The following is a 17,155-nucleotide window of genomic DNA, read 5'->3' as shown; positions in this document are numbered from 1 at the left end:
CAGTCCATACCATGGGACGTCATGCTCAGTACATAAACTGCGGGAAAGCTGACTGGGGGGGCCACTGCTCGGGGCCTGGCTGGGCATCGGTCAGTGGGTGGTGAGCAATTGCACTGTGCATCACTTGCCTTGTGTATTGTTGTTGTTATTATTATTATTATTATTATTATTGTTTCAATTATTAAACTGTTTTTATCTCAACCCATGAGTTTTTCTCACTTCTACTCTTCCAATTCTCTCCCCCATCCCACCGGGGGGGGCGTGGGGAGAGTGAGCAAGCGGCTGTGTGGTGCTCAGTTGCCGACTGAGGTTAAACCATGACACTATTCCAGACCATCAAGGCTGAGATCTCTCATGGCTGAGATGTTGGAACAGCAAATCATGCACAGAGTTGGTGTGCATGATTGTTGGGTTTTTCTTCTCCTATTCTTTCCTCAAGTCTGAAAATATGCATTTTTGGGAAGATGGGGAGAAGAGCACAGTGGGAGGAAATTCTGGGAAAAGCAGACTAGGGAACTGTACAAGTACGATGCTACACAATAATGAATAAAGCTTTTTTTTTTTTTTTTTAGTAAGGTGTACACATTTTGCAATCTAGACATTTTAATGTTAAAAAATCATGCAAATCATGCAGAGATTTAAAGATCTTAACATTAAAAGAAAAAGTTTTCAGATGGTACCTGATCTGAGATTATGTGTAACCAAAACAGAATCTGATTTAATTGTTTTAAAATACTCTTAATGGTCCTCCAACGTACACATCCCTTTTCCATTTAACTCTGCTTGGTGCCAGGTACCAAAGGGATTATGGTTTTGCACCTGTCAGAAATAATTGATTTAGGATAAGCAAAAGTCTAATTCTAAGCGTAGCAGTGATAACCAGATGTGGATGCAATCCTCAGAGAAATATGTATCCTCTGTATGAATAAACAGTGATTTAGGGAAAATTAAACCTGGATGCTGATTCTGAAGGCTGCTGAGAAAGATGCTCAGACATGGAAGCAATACATCAGTGATATCAATGTCATTCTTAAAAGGAATTGCAAAAATCTACGGATTGTACTGAAGGTTACAGAGGGAATTCCTCTGTCCATACTCAGAAGGCTTTCCAAATTGTTTAACTAAGCCCTAATAAAGCAGAGACACTAGTAGCCATGTTTAGGCTAAGCAGCACAATAAACAATTAGAAGAATAGAAATTTCAGTATTAAGTGTATGGTCAGACAACCACACTCCCAACAGTTTTCCGGTGCATACCACAGAGACCATCACTAAACCTGCTGATAAAGATTGAGTGTTGTTGAACCAGATGCACAGTTCCTTACCCTCATCCTCCCTCCGCCTACGCTCAGGTTTTCTTTTCCATTCTCACTACCCCTGAGTCTTTAGTGGCTCTTTTCTCACCCCTTAATTCCATATAAATATTTTCCAGAGGCTGCTTTGAATGTGCAAAAAAAGGAATAATTGAAAATCAAGCAAGCTAACCAATCTAAACACCAATTTTAGCCATTTTATTTGCAAGGAAGGCATTTTTTTGCCCACACTGATTTACCTAGTGTTAACTGTTACATGCTTCATGGCAGAGGCTGTCTCATACCCTGACTCTGCCTACTGCTCGCTGCAAAATGAAACTTCATCTCAAACTGTCTCCTGGTGTTTTTGTTTTATTAGCAAATAAGTAATAATAATAGCTGAAAATAAATTAACCTATTAGCATTGACTGAATGGAGGATATAATTGAATTAAAAAGAGAGTTAATACCTCCTAGTCAGTCAGAAGAATCAAAAAGTAAATTAATTAGTAAAATTTCTGCAAATATTCACAGTTTTTTTTAAAGAAGTTTGATATACCTTTTCGCTTCAGAAGCCTCATAACAAAGTTATATTCTACAATGTCTTTTTACTAATGATTAGGTATCCAAAGTCAATGTGATTTTTTTTTTTTATCTACAGGAAACTATTTTTATATTAAATAATCTGAGATTACTAACCTAATTACAAACCAGTTAAGAAACTGGTTTGACCACTTATTTCAAATAAACTCAGTTTTAAAGGCTAAACTGAGCTTCCTACTGTAAAGTTACAGACTGGTAGGAACTCTATGAAAAAAATTTATATTTTTTTTGGTATCCTATGTAATTTCTATCACCATTAAAAAGTCATGACATTCAGTCCATGAGCTATGAAGACCATTCTGAAAATTAAAAGGAAAAGAGATTTTGAAAGATATGACATGACCTTCAGTCCTTTAAGACTGATCAGAAGTTAGAGTGAAATTACTTGCTCCTAATATCCAGAGAAGATTAACATTACAAAAAAAAAATACTTACTGAAAGCATTTACAAGAACTCCAGAAGAATTTGGTCCCCTACATTTTTGGAACTCTGAAAGTTTGGATGATAATGTATCACGCTTATCAGAATCATATATATTAAGCCAACATACTTTAAAAAAACTCATGAAAATCTATAACTTAGCTGTAGAAAAAACCAACTTTTTGGTATCCCTGACCTTCAGTAACTCAATCAATAAAATATCATAAACACACACACAAATTTCCCACCTATTATCAGTAAGAAACAATGGTAAACACCAGGTATGGTAATTTACAACCTTCATGCTGTCTGAGGATAGATTGCAAACTGCCATCCTATCAAGATCATTTCCTACTGAAGTACTGGTGCATCAAGGCTTGAAATCAAATACTGGTCCCGTGGTCAACACACCATTTTTCTTTCTAGCATATCACTTGGTCAGACTGTAGAAATGTGATCTTGCAAATTGGAAAACCCTGAGTCGTAGATTACTCCACACCTCTGCCAACTGGACAGGTACTAGAGCAGCTGGAAAGTTTAACTATTTAATCCAGTTTAATGCGACAATGAAAGCACGTTGACATCCCTGAGCCATATATAGGTGCTTAGCCTGAACTGGATGACTTTACAACTATGTTTTCTCAATATGCAATAGTAACAAAATGCAATAAAAATGTTAATGAGGTAAATTAAGTGCAAGAAGTTAAATGATGCTGATAATATCATAACTCTGTGTCAGCTGTCTTGTGTATAACATTCACACTAAGTTAAAGGAAGGAGGCGGCGTAAGCTATTTTTATCGAGCATGACAGTTTTTGAAACCTAAACAATCTTCTCAGATAATGAATTCACAACAGAAAGTCAGGAGGAAAATATTTTTCAGACATCAGTGGTGTAGAGTATCTTTTGTTCAGATATTAATTTCTATTTGTTTTAGGCCTATTAAAATAAAGAGAAAAAAAAAGAAAGAAAAACATGTAATATACCCAAATACATGCCAAACAGAAAATAGATGGGAAATGTACTGGTGATAGTAATCTGGTTTCTTTCTTACTCTGTGCTTCTCATGTATTTTCACAGGAGCTGGAGTATGCTCAAGTTGTCATGTACCTAAATTGTAGGATACAGCGAGACTCCTCTCATTAACATAATTCTCCTTTTGGTAAAATTCTAGAGGAGCAAAATGACAGACAGAAACTCCACATCCCGCTGCTGACTCCTCTGTGCCTTTGCCCAAGCTCACACAGGCCCAAAGGAATATATGAATATCAAAATGCTTCAAATGCTGATTGTAAAGTTTAAGGTAAGCTGTCTCTGATTTCTAGAAATGTGGAGCACCTCAATGGTCCCAAATGACTTGACCGAAGTTGTCTGAAATTGGAAACTCAAAAAAAAAAAAAAAAAAGGAAAAAAAATAAAAAGGAAGGCACTGAAAACATTGACTTCTACTGAAAATGCTGGCCGTGAACTCTGGGTTGCTTCAACATACTGTAGTTATTTTTGCCATTTCACAGCAAGCAAGCATCACCTTCACTGGACAGAAGCAAAATTTAGATTTTATAGCAATAAACTGCAAATTTCTTTTTTCCAACTTTACCCTAAAATATGTATTATTGATAGTTTAAGCACTATACGCCTTGCACTGGGTAATTTCTTGATTGTACAACTAGACTGATTCATTACTGACATAAATACTGGTATACGTGATGTAAGTACATAATGCAGTATATACTGAAATGCTGTGTGTACAGCTAAATTGCAATTATATGCATCTCAGCGCATGTATATATATATTATGAGTTGAGTCACCATCCCTGGAAGTATTTAAAAGACGTGTAGATGAGGCGCTTAGGGACATGGTTTAGTGGACATGGTGGTGTTGGGTCGACAGTTGGACTCGATGGTCTTAGAGGTCTTTTCCAACCTTAATGATTCGATGATTCTATTATTTTTTCTTCTCTCTCTCATATCCTAATCACTTGCAATCCATGTTCCTTCCTTTTAGCTCCACTAGGAATGCACACCACTGCACACTATTTCATCTGTTTGCGCTGTTAATATTCCTTCCACACATGAATTTCCTGACTTGCGGGGGCACAGGTTTATCGGAACAGAGTTCAGCACAAAGACATCGTATTGACTGCCATCATATTTTAATTTATTTGCTTTCAAGTGCACTCAAGTGGTTCTCAGATAAGAATGAATTCTGGTTTATTTTTTCATGGTTGGGTGAGACTTGACTTCACATCGATGACTTTTCTCCACCAGACAGTGGCCTAGGAGGTCTTTGAATTGCTTATGTGTAGTTTTATTTGACTTTCTTGCACCAAGTTTTTCTATACCTGCCTGGCTCTAACACTGGCCCCTCTTTTACTACCATACTACTATGCTTCTATAGTTCTCTACTACACTTACATCTGCTCTGCTGTCCTAGGTCTATAGTTGCTGCATACAGTTTCTGGCTCAACACAGCCTCAGCTGCCGTCTTTCCCAATGTATGTGACTTTTGAGGGCTGAACCATCAACTCATTGTCCATCTCAGTTTCTTGTCTCCTTTGCTGTATTAGGCTGCTAATACAACCTCATCATCTCTTAGTAGGTTCTGTCTCCTTTTTATTACTTCTAATTTCTATATTTCTGTTATTCTGGTATTGCTCTTTTTCTGTTGTTCTGGAATTCCTATCCTTGATGATATTCAAAACTTGCCTAGATAAGACCTTGAGCAACCTGATCTAAGATGACCAGAGGCTTGGACCAGAGACCTTCATGGGTCACTTCCAACCTAATTATTCTGTGATTGTCTTACTATGCAATGAACAAGTAAACGGGAAGCAGATTTTGGGTTGTCCAGTCTGTCTCAATGCTGGGTATTACCCATGAAATCTGTACAGTGCTACCCGACTTTGCTCTATATTTTATTGACTTGCTTTCTTTTGTATTGAAGTCTTGCTTACTTTTTTTCCGTCGCCACCAATGCCTTTTGTTACTTTGTGGATATGGAGATGAAGTCATCCTGTACTCAAATTCCATGTATAGCTCTCTGTCCTTGCTATTTGGAGGCATTTCATTTGCTCAGATCTGCTTTTCTCAGCAAATGATTCACAATTCCCATGAACACTCCTGCTTCTAATTAGAGATTCGTTAACATTTTCAAGGCTATTCCCAGATATCACAGTTCTAACACTGCAGTGTCTACTCTTTTGCTTTTTTATTCCATGAAAGAGAAAATGTAGAGAGCTGATGAACAACAACCCCAACCCATTGAGGGCAAGAGTGATCAAAACACATATAATTCCTTACCTCAGTGCCTCTATAATTTCTCATCCTATTTTCTCCCTAAAATAGAGTAGAAAATTCTTAATTCTGAACTTGTCATTTTCATTGCCTCTACACACTCAGTGCTTTTATGCTGGTGGCATGCCCAGTGACCCTGATAGCAATACCTATGGAATTTTCTTCCATGTTTTGGGATTCACCAGACAAACAGTGATCACTCAGTTTAGCTTGTTTCAGCATTTAAGAGACTCTGTACGAGTACAGTGAAACTCTTGTTTCATAACGGGGCACTGGCAGAGATTCTGCAACTGAAGGTTGCCTTCAAGACTGACTTTCCTTTGTCTCCTCCAAACATTTATTTCCTACACCTGATCATTTCCCCAGCTTTAAGAGAGACCATTGTAAATGCATAATTTAAAAGATGTAAAAAGTTTGCACAGGGAATGTTGGGGAGCAGAGATTCACAAATATATTTAGCTTTAGAATATTGGGATTAAGAAAAAAATACCTCTTTTGGGGAAGACCCTTATTTTTTTTAACTTGGCTGTCTTCATTGATTGAGTTTTTAATGCAGTCCCAGAAATAATTTCACTGAGAAGCGCAACTGGATGGCAGCTTTGCGTGGCATGATAGTGAAAATGAGCAACAGAGGATAACAAATTCTTGAATCACATTTTTTTTTACCAGAGAAAGAGTAATGTGAAGCTCACCCTAAAGAAAATTCTTACGTAAACCAGAGTGGATTACCAGCATGGCCCCAGCTGCTCTTTTATTAAAACATGTATCTGCAGTTGCAGAAATTAGAACCACCCAGAAGTCTCCTGAAATTTATGTCATTAGTATGATGCTATAAAGGACACAATCTCGGAACCGTATGGTCTGATCAAAACCCCACCTACGTCTGAGAAGACTCTTACTGATTTTTATAGGATTTGATCTATTGCTTATTGTAATAGTAGTTACTTTATTGCTGGAGGAAGATATGCTAAATTGCTCTGCATTTATAAGTTAAAAGCATGTCTTGAAAACTTCCATTAAAAAAAAATATATTCAGTTACAACTTTCTGCTGATTTATCCCACTTTAATTTCATATAGATCATTCAGTAGTAAACCTGATTTACTGCATCAGATTTTTTTTTTCCCCCTGACATTTTCCTAATACCCCAAAATGATCAAGAAGGCAAACTCTGTAATGGGGTTGGCTACTTTCACTATCTATCAAGTTGTAGCTTTACACTTAGGGTTCATGTTACAAGTAGCAAGTGAAATAACATTTCTTTTCAACAATATTTAACAGCAGCAATGGAAAAATCACAACTGAACACCTTAGTTTTCCTTGTATCAACAAGAAAATAAAACAAAAAATCAGAGCAATAAAAGTGGAGCTCAGTCACATGTTAAAGTAGTTTAAGAAGAATATTTCTGGAGTAGTCAAGTGAAGTTAAATCTTCACTACTGAAATTAAACAATGAAAACTAAGATTGCAAAACATTCCTGACTTAAATGCATTCCTGAGGATGCCTCAGCTTTAAGTAAGACTCTCAAGACGAAAATAGAATTTTATCTATAAAAAAATCTCACTTTTTATTTCCAGTTATGATGAAAGATGGAGAAAGCAGAAATGTAGGAAAATACAGATTAAAGAAAAATGTAAATATGCTTAGGGCTTAAAAATAAGATCCAACATCTGTTTTCATATTGTTTTTCTGCATTACTATTACACATCTCCAATGTAGGTTTCCTCTGCTTTGCTTTTTTTTAATTGTCTGTCTCAAGTCTGTTCTTTGCTGCTTCACATATTCCGTTTTTCACTCTTCTGCCGCCACTCATTCCATTCTCTCCTCTCTCTTTTCTTTTCCCTGGCACATAATCGTGTGGTTTTGCCCTTATGGCCCAACCTATACAGCACTGCTGCCACCCTGCTCCATCTAGTGGGATTACTGCCGCATGTGCTCCAAAACCCTCTATCGCACTGAAAAAAATCTCACTTTTTATTTCCAGTTATGATGAAAGATGGAGAAAGCAGAAATGTAGGAAAATACAGATTAAAGAAAAATGTAAATGTGCTTAGGGCTTAAAAATAAGATCCAACATCTGTTTTCATATTGTTTTTCTGCATTACTATTACACATCTCCAATGTAGGTTTCCTCTGCTTTGCTTTTTTTTAATTGTCTGTCTCAAGTCTGTTCTTTGCTGCTTCACATATTCCGTTTTTCACTCTTCTGCCGCCACTCATTCCATTCTCTCTTCTCTCTCTTTTCTTTTCCCTGGCACATAATCGTGTGGTTTTGCCCTTATGGCCCAACCTATACAGCACTGCTGCCACCCTGCTCCATCTAGTGGGATTACTGCCGCATGTGCTCCAAAACCCTCTATCGCACTGGAAAAGAGATGAAGAGCACAGAAACCAGCCCGGCCACCGATAACAGCCAGCTTCCAAAGACTGCAGCTTATCACATGGCTAGATTTAACTCTAAAGTCCACAGTTTATTTTACAAAATGTGGAGCACATGCCAAAATTGCTACTCGTATTATTTGAATACCATAACAAGCGTTACACTGCTGAACACCTATGGATTTTACAGAACATCACAACCACGCTTTTATCTCACTTGTATCAAACAAAAGTAAATGCAGAGCAGCAGCTTAATATTAATGCCCAAAAAGGCAGCTCTGCCTAAAGATTTATGACTGAAAGGGTATTCTTACAGACTCTGAACGCCGATTTGGTCAATAAAGTATTTAAGCCCTCAGTGCTATGTGGGCTGTTGTAAGACTAATTTTTGAAAGTCTTTTGCAGTGTAAAAAGGTCTTTAATTTATTTTCACTCTAAACATCATGGCCAGCACCAGTGCAGGAAACTTGCTTTCCAGCTATTCTTTTAATATCAAAGCTTTTGTGATCTGGTGGACAAGGCAGAGCTCACACTTATACCTTTCGTTTCTATGTATATTCACTGTGCATTGAGCCCTGAAGCGCTGACTCGAGGAAAGCCTGTCCTTAGCACACACTAAATAAATACGGATCTCACAGTCGGGCTCAGATTTACTCGTGGTGGTGACAGCTGAGTCAGCGCGTCGGGTAAATTTGGAATTTAAGTTGTTTGGATTTTAGGACCAACGGAGTGAGCTCACTTGCCTCTTTGCCCAGCCAGGAGAGGGTCTGCAAATGGGTTTGCAGAGCCACGTCCCAGAAACTCCGTTGGTAGTGTCTCCTACTGGCTAATGTGACCACACAAAAACCTCAAGAATATAACCCTGATCTTAGTGAAGTTGGGAAGACTTGTGAGGGTTGAATGCAAACCCCTAATTTTGGATTTTGCCTTGTGGACCCAGCTCCTGGGACAAGGAGGCTGCCTTCTCCATCTTATGCCAAACACCAAACTCACTCCTGCTTCGGCTGGGTGCATGGCACACACACATACACCCACTCAAATGCAAAATGGCACAGAAATCAAGATGTTTGTATGCCAGTGTAGTATACGCAACTGCTTTAAGCATGTGGCAACTTCGAAGTCAGACATGCCGTAATGAAGACAACATTCATGGCTGCCTCTTCAGGAGAGATGGGGTAAGTAAACCGTTACAGAAATTATTCACCAGGACTCTGAAAGTCCTACCATCTTTTATCGGTGCTAACTACATACGGTTGGTACTACCAAACCCTCACATGGAACATATAAATGGGTATTTGCCAACTAACTTCAGGCATATAGTTCCTCATATAGTTAATGGAGAAAGGTAGGTGCTATCAGAAGGCCATTCAGAGCAGAAATCAAATTATTGTCTGCCACAGGTGCTATAAATCTTCCCAAGTTAGGTGCCAAATACAACATGGATACCCCTTGGTGCTTTCCATGAATGCTTTTGTTCAATGCTGCTTCTGTGCCTCTGAATGTAAAATCAGCTGCTTCTGTGAGTGTCCAAGTGTATTGTTATCCCAAAGCAGCCCATCTGCTCTGCATTCACACCCGACAGTATGTTAATTTGGAGTCTGAACAAATTACATCCGTGATGTGGCCGTATGTCACTGATCCAAACCAAGTACAAACCCGGTTCTGTGGTGTACCAGCACAGCCACACACGATCTTCAGGGATGGACATCGCATATGGCCATGAGTGCATTGCATGGCACAAGAGTACGTGATGTACAGGGAGTAGCACCACTGGGGACAGCGGCTCTAGTCACCATAGCTGCCTCAGGATACACTCTGCCTGCATGTTCAATGGGGTTTACTCTTGGGTATGTAACAATTTGTGGTTTGCATTTTGATTAAATGACAGAAGTTCCTATAGAGTAAATTAAGCACACTATAATGGATGCAAATCAATGGATCTATTAAATTCTTTCCCTTCTACTGCATCAGAGTTACTTTTTTATTTTCTGAGCATGCATTTTAAATCAACCCTTTCAAGAAACTTGAGCGTAAGATACAGATGTGCAAACACCACCACCTTCCAACTGCCACACTTACCGTTTGTTAAGTGACCCAAAATTCATGTTAAAATTCATTATGTCAAAGTTGCAGCACACCTATAATCACCCCACAATCAGAAGATAAAGCATGGCAACTTGGACTGCTCTCTTGAGTTGCCTACTGGTCTAAACAGTTTTAAGCAGTTTTGGAAGCTCATGCTTGTACTGAACATAGTATCCAGAAGGATACATGGTGAGATCACAGCAAAGCAGAGACTACTGTAGTCATCATTTTGCTGTGGTGCATGTGTATGCGTTTGTTTAATAATTCCAAGAGTTATTCTGACTTCAGCACCCTGCAGTCCCTGACCCAATATGCTACTCCACTGGATATAAAGGCCACATGCTCAGGCACAGATTGGCTCGCAGATCCTGTTAGTAGTAAGCAGAACTGCTTTGCAAGTCCCATCTGCTGGGAGGTCAAGACTTCATTATCAGAACCAGTAAATGAGAGATTAAAATGGACTCTGGCCAATTCAGCACATCTGCCATGGAGGAACATCAACCACCGGTGCTTTCAGGGGAGATGGGTTATTAAATGAAGTTTCTCCAGAGATATAAAAGGTATGAAAGACACAATAATGTGTCAGCTGCCTCTCGCTGGGAGAAATCTTCTTCCTGAACCACCATCCCCACAAACATCCCTGGATGTATTATAACTCTCTATGTTCACTGAGGTGACTGTGCTCCCATGTCTATCCTGTTAAGAAGTAGAGACATAATGAAATCAACACAGAACTTTCTGGCACAAACCTGCTCACTTGATGACCAGATCCAAAACGTAAGTTTTTGACAATGTGGCCCATGACAAGTGAGTACAAGAGATGTGAGTTGGAGCTATTCTAAATAAAAAATTGGAATAACATCCCAAAAGAGTATAATTTCCAACATGAACCCGAATCATCTTGTAAACAGAAACCAACATGTGTCCGCTAAGCTGTAGACCAAGTATGTGCATGCTGGTGAGCATCTGATGCTGCAAATTGTGGTTCTAGTAATTTATTACTTGCATTTCCTTCAACAAGATTAAGAAGTGAGCTGTATTTTTATTAGGGAACCAAGTCTGACTATAAGACATTTGTTTCCTTAACCTTGACCTATGTACATAAAGAGGGAAAACGTGTCATATTTTTCTTTCCAGGTGTTTTGATGCACCAGTAAAACAACACTTAAGGTTCCCAATAAATGCATGACTCAGAAGAACCCCTAAAAAAGGTCTCCTCAGACTGAAGAAGATATGAGTTGTTTGGTGAGGTGAAGCCCAGTATAATTAATTTGCTATCATTTTGTGTAATGACACTACACCTTGAGAAAGACCGTGATAACAGCCAAATACAACACATACTCTGTTCTTTGTTAGGAAAAAATGCTTTTCTTTTTTTCCATAGTATAGTTTGGTATAATAATTCTCATGTAAAGATAAACCAATTTTTTTAGCATTAAAAGTAGCCAAAAATGGTATATTTATAATGCTAAATCCTTCAACCTCAGGAAGTATAAAATAAATACTGAGTGGAAAAGTGTAGAGGTGTGAAAAAGGCTTTTTGCTCTCTCTTGTTACAGTCCCATCGTGACTATTATTTTTTAACAGAAAGAAGAATTCAGTAATGATACAAAATTCTCATATCTGTAACTAGAACAAGAGGAACGGTAGAGTTCAACAGCTCCAGGAATATTTTTTTCCTTTCAACTCCAATCGTGAATAGTTTTGCAGGCTTAGGTACATTCCTGCAGTTAATGCCAAACTCCACTAGGTGTCATCTACCACTGTATTTCTACAGGGAATATGAAAACACTGGCTCCTAAGATGTCTCGCATTAATATTTCTATATATTAGTCATTCCTTGTGTTAAGTCCTCGGGATGTATCTATAAATTCCCATTCTATATATTAATTATGCACATACCTTATTATTACAACCACTGTTGCTATTCTTAATTAAGTTTATTTTGTAAGAAAATGTACCTTCTTGAAGGTACGGAAAGCTGTCATGTTCTTAGAAAAAACATAACCAAACGAAAACAAAACCTGTTCCATGCCTCTTTATATGACATTCCTTATGCCTGAACAATGCTATTTCTGGATGAACACACCATTTCTGAGATACAGCTAGAAATTATTTTAGTCTTGTAATAATGCTACCCTGGATGGTGCTGGCAGCTTATAATTCAATGTATATTTCTGCATATTCTGACAGCACCATTAAAACTGTGTTGCTGAGAGGCTGATATTCATTGGATAAGTAGCTGGAGCAGGCTAGCTAGCGCAAAAAACACATTAGTCCAGACACACTAAACTATTTACCTTTAGTGTTCTGACTTTCTACATGTTAAGACAATCTTTACAACCCACCCTGTACATTTGGGGTCTACCTCTGGTCAAAATGAATGCAAATAAAACGTTCAGCTGAGATCTGAAATCAGCAGATAGCAAGAGAAATATGGTTTTCAGATGTATGATGGAGTTCATGTGTAAGCCAGTATAGAAAAGGTATCATTACTGCTGTGTGAGGCACTGATACTGAAACACAATAAAAAATTCCATCATTCTTGTTCAAGACCTATAGACCCCAAATATAAATACTGAAAGAAAATTGCTATCAGAGCACTCGGAAGCAGAGGGCTGCCTAGGCAAGGAATGGGACCCCGAGGAACTTGCTGTGTTTAGAAGAGCGAATAAAACTAGAAGGACATAATGTTATGAACAGCTAATACCTCTAGAAGAAAGGAGCAGCAAAGACTGATTCAAGCTAGAGTGCAATTCTGGCCCACGAACAACTAGATATGATAACCAAAAAATTTAGGTTAATTCAGAAAAGATAAATATCCATTAAAACATTAAGGTTTCTGAAATGACTTCTCAGTTGGGAGTAGTAACTGGCCAACTCTTTTTAAGGTGGACATTTCTCTGTTTATCAAAGTTGTATGATACAATTCCTGTTGGAAGAGGTTAGGGAAAAAAAATCAATGGTTTTCTGAAGCAACTGAGCTAATATTCATTTTTTATTCACATGGTTGACATAAGCCATGAAAATGAATGCATATCACAAATTTAATTTGATTTTACTTTTTAGTTTATTATGCTTAAACATTTCATGTATTCTCTACCTCAATGAAACAACACACTATAATGTAGTAATCATTTATCTGTGATAAGGAACCAGATGGTACTAGTCAAGAATAATTTTCATTCCTTCTTATTGCATTATTTGTTAAGAACTGATGTGTGAGCAGCTACCAGTGGGCATCTAATACATTTTAATGAATGTCTTTATATTTGTATATACAGCATTATATTATATTTAAGTATTCTATGTTACTAACTAGATGTCATAGCAATATCATAACGTTTATAATCCTAGGCCCGTAGGCTAGTTTTTAAAATGTTGATTTTAAATACTGCAAAATTAATAGTTATCTTCTTTGGCACAGACTTCATGCTACACACTGGACACTGGATTTGCAGGATTTATAAGTCAATATGCCTCTTTTGTGATTAATTTACTCCTCTAACTTACATATTGCCTTAATGCTTGGCACACCCTGTACGACTAAACTAGGAGGTATCTTGATTTGTGCTTTACACAGGTGCAAGGCACTTAAAAAGAGAAAAGGAAAAAAAAAGGAAATAAAACCCAAAATTAAAAAAGTATTATGGACAAAATGCAAATATGAAATCTTCAGGCTGAAATGTGAGTATTGGTAAAGAATGAAGAAGCCCAGATAACAAAGACGGAAAATATTCTACAAAATTAAGAGAATTTTCCCTGACACTGGATGAGGTGGACCAGTCGTGTCAATGGGAAACAGCATAACCTCAAATACAGTCACATCAGGTGCTTCAGCGCATACCCTCCCCAGCAGATAATGTCAGTGCAGGCAGGAGAAGGCAAGATCCCTCTCCACTGCCGTTACACGAACACATCTGCTGTCACAGTCTCGGATCAGAACAATTTATTACGACCACATAATCTGCAGCTGTATTTTTCTGTAACGTTTCACAAAAAAAGCCAAACTGCAAACTTTTGCAAAGTTTCCAACTTCAGGGTGACCTTTGGGAATCATATTTAGCAAATTAACTCAAAGTAACCGGGGTAAAAAAAAAAAAAAAAGAAAAAACTATCTCTGTACGGATTTCATTTCTTATTTTTTGTAACTTCATCCATGTAATCAGACAATGTTTAACTCAATGGAAAATGTTTCCTTTATTATTAACAAAGATGGTGCTGTCTGGGTCGCTTCCTGTACGGGCCTCTATTGTATCTCTATTCCTATAGTTTCTTGTTACCTTTTTTTAGCAACAACTTCCTTCATTTCAGCCTTTGTGTTAAGAATGCCCGTAAAATATTGGTGTGTTGAACAAATAATGCAGTGTCACACCATGTATTTGTACTTCAAATTTCATATGCTAAATTCACAAAATGGCTTCTCTCAATAGTCAGTTAGTGAAAAGCTTTATATAGCCCACGGATACCTAAGTATCTGAATCAGCTTAAATTCCCAGTATTATGGAAAGCTTTTCCCCCTCACCTCCCATGTACATTTATTTGTATTATTTCCAGATAAGTAGTACTTTACAAAAGAAGCAGTAGTTGGGCTGTTGAAAGCACTTGCCTTTCAACAAAATAACACCGTTATCCATGATTTCAGTGGGAACAGCTAGGTCAGTCCTAAAAGCCACATTTATTTTTTTTTTTCTCACAATAGCCCTGCACAAACCCCTCAGGATGGGGAACCCATGTCCGAATTAACAGTCAGTCTTGTACGGTTCCCCTTTTCCTACTCAATCAACTCACTATTAGTATTAACCAGAAACATCCCAACTTACTAAATATCTTGCCATTTCCCAGGCAAAACCCACAGAATACAAGTGCTTCCCTCTGATCTTTGAGAGACATTTAGAAATTTGAGGTGTGAAGACCACAGAGCCTCCAAAAAGACTGCAAGAGCACACAGGAATCTGTAACGAATTCGAGCAAACAGGTGAAAATTCAAATTATGAGATAAATCTAAGGCTCCCAGATGAAAGTGGAAGGAAAGATTTATTCTGTTTGCAGCTTGGCTTTTCATGCCCTGCCCCTTAAGTACAGAAGGATTCACATCATATCCATGATTGAGACCATGTATTTTCGGTATGAAGTTGTACGTCCAGAAAAAGCATGTCTAGCACTAAATACTATGGATTGGCTGTAAAATGGAAGAGAAAGTGCAACTTGAAAAAATAGTTTTAATGAAGAAATATTTCCACAAACCCTCATGTGAACCAGATCCTATGATATTTTAACAAGCAACACCGAGGCCACAAACTGGGTGATGGGGTTTTCTAACACAGAGCATAAAAGATGGAGCTTTACCAGAACAGAATATTATATCAGGGTGAGACATTAATCTTGCATGGTGAAGATCTGCCTGTGGTTGATTTTCCAGACAAATTGTATGCTGTCTACCAATGTAATTATCAAGGTGTAGGAATTATTTACACCTCCTTCCTCTTTGAACCCAAATCCTTCATTGATAAGGATGAGACTGGAGCAGACACCTAGAGCAACAGGCTAAGAAAAAGAGAAAAAGAAGAGTAATACTTAATTTTGTAATTAAAAAACACATGTGTCTTTAAAAGGTTAAACCCCAGGTGTGTAATTACAGGGGGAATCTAATGGAGCTTCTGTTTTCTCATTAACACTTTCCATATCCAATGGCAGGGGCAAAACTGCAAAATTTCTGCCTTGCACTGAAGAGACCGCTCTGTCAGCATTGTAACTGTCGTCCTCAAAGTCCTGCCAGCTTTGGTCATATAAATAGTTCAAACAGTCATTACTTACGGGGTTTAGTCTGTATAACAATAGCTAGATAATGGCAGATTTGGTCCAGGAAAGGTTTACAAGTTACACAAAGAGATTGCAGACCACCATACTCCCGCACACATGAAAATGCCCGTTTTATCTTTGTATATAAATACACGGCAGCATTTGCAAAGTTTTCAAATTATTTAATTGACTTGGGAGAGAGAGACTGTAATTGGGTGGGCTGTGCAAGCTCATTCTTCCTTCTGCCGAGTTCAGTCACAGACATTCATCTTTCCACAAAGAGCCCAAATTGTTCCCGTCTGCGCCATATGTTTTGTTGTCTCATTTTAACTGACCTATCAGACCATAAAGAGCAGAACAAGGCCTTCACATCCCTTAATTGGTGTCATTAGGAGTCCTTTCTCATTTACTATGAAAAGGACTAACATCTTCTAGAGAAGAACTGAAAGCCTTATGTGCGACTTCTTAGATTTGAAGTTAGAGGCGACGCTGATTAAATACAATTCTTCATTAAAAGATACGAAGTAGCTGGGACTGGCTTTTTGAGTATACAAACACTTCTTATTAAAGTTCAAACAAATAAATACAAGTTTCTCTTGCGGTTTTCTTTATCCTGCATTATTCCCCTCTCAGTGCAGGCTGCCAGCTCACTGTGAAGGAGAGCAGCAGAATTATATTCACGTGACTCTGAAGTTTCACCTACGTCTCTGGAATAAAGTACGTTATTTCCAATATATCCGCTGCCAGAAAACATATATCAGCTGAACGCTTTGAAACTTCAATTAACAAATGACCTGTAGGCAGCGTTGCCATTTCCAGTATACCCGCTGCCAGAAAACATACATCAGCTGAACGCTTTGAAACTTCAATTAACAAATGACCTGTAGGCAGCGTTGCCTCGCCGTGGTCTGTGAACACACATAAAGCAGCGTATTAAACCACTGTTACATTAAACAGCTTCATAGAGCACTGAACACCTGAAGACACCCTGTTCTCTTTCTTCACAAAAGTCTTTGTTCCTTTACCAATACTGCATGATACAAACTGTTCTTAGCAAAATACTCAGATTGTAAAACACAGCGCTGACATGAACTGATGGACGACACAGAAGGGCATTAATAAAGCTGTGATCCAGACCCTTGAGAGATCCGTCGCTATCTATATATTTAACAGGGATATTATATGGCATGACTATCCAGTAATAAGGTCATCGCTACTTGTCTGGCCTTATTAATAACACAAACTCATGCTGGCTGAACCGAGGCAGTTCAAAGGACACAGC

General features: G+C 38.1%; 1 protein-coding gene across 4 annotated transcripts in view; it reads right to left on the bottom strand.

The window, feature by feature from the left end:
* The window catches only part of CTNNA2 (catenin (cadherin-associated protein), alpha 2), a 478,985-nt gene that overhangs the window by 198,793 nt on the left and 263,037 nt on the right, over positions 1-17,155 (bottom strand). The window contains exon 9 of one of the 4 annotated variants that reach the window (XM_009331865.1): positions 2,938-2,953. The exons of the other annotated variants lie outside the window; for them this stretch is intronic. Within the exon in view, the coding sequence (XP_009330140.1) occupies positions 2,938-2,953 (16 nt within the window). The remainder of the gene's footprint in view (positions 1-2,937; positions 2,954-17,155) is intronic. 4 annotated transcript variants of the gene reach the window in all.

The sequence above is a fragment of the Pygoscelis adeliae genome, unplaced genomic scaffold, assembly GCF_000699105.1.
Source record: "Pygoscelis adeliae isolate BGI_AS28 unplaced genomic scaffold, ASM69910v1 Scaffold209, whole genome shotgun sequence".
NCBI classification, from domain to species: Eukaryota; Metazoa; Chordata; class Aves; order Sphenisciformes; family Spheniscidae; genus Pygoscelis; species Pygoscelis adeliae.
This window is presented reverse-complemented; position numbering and strand designations above follow the sequence as displayed.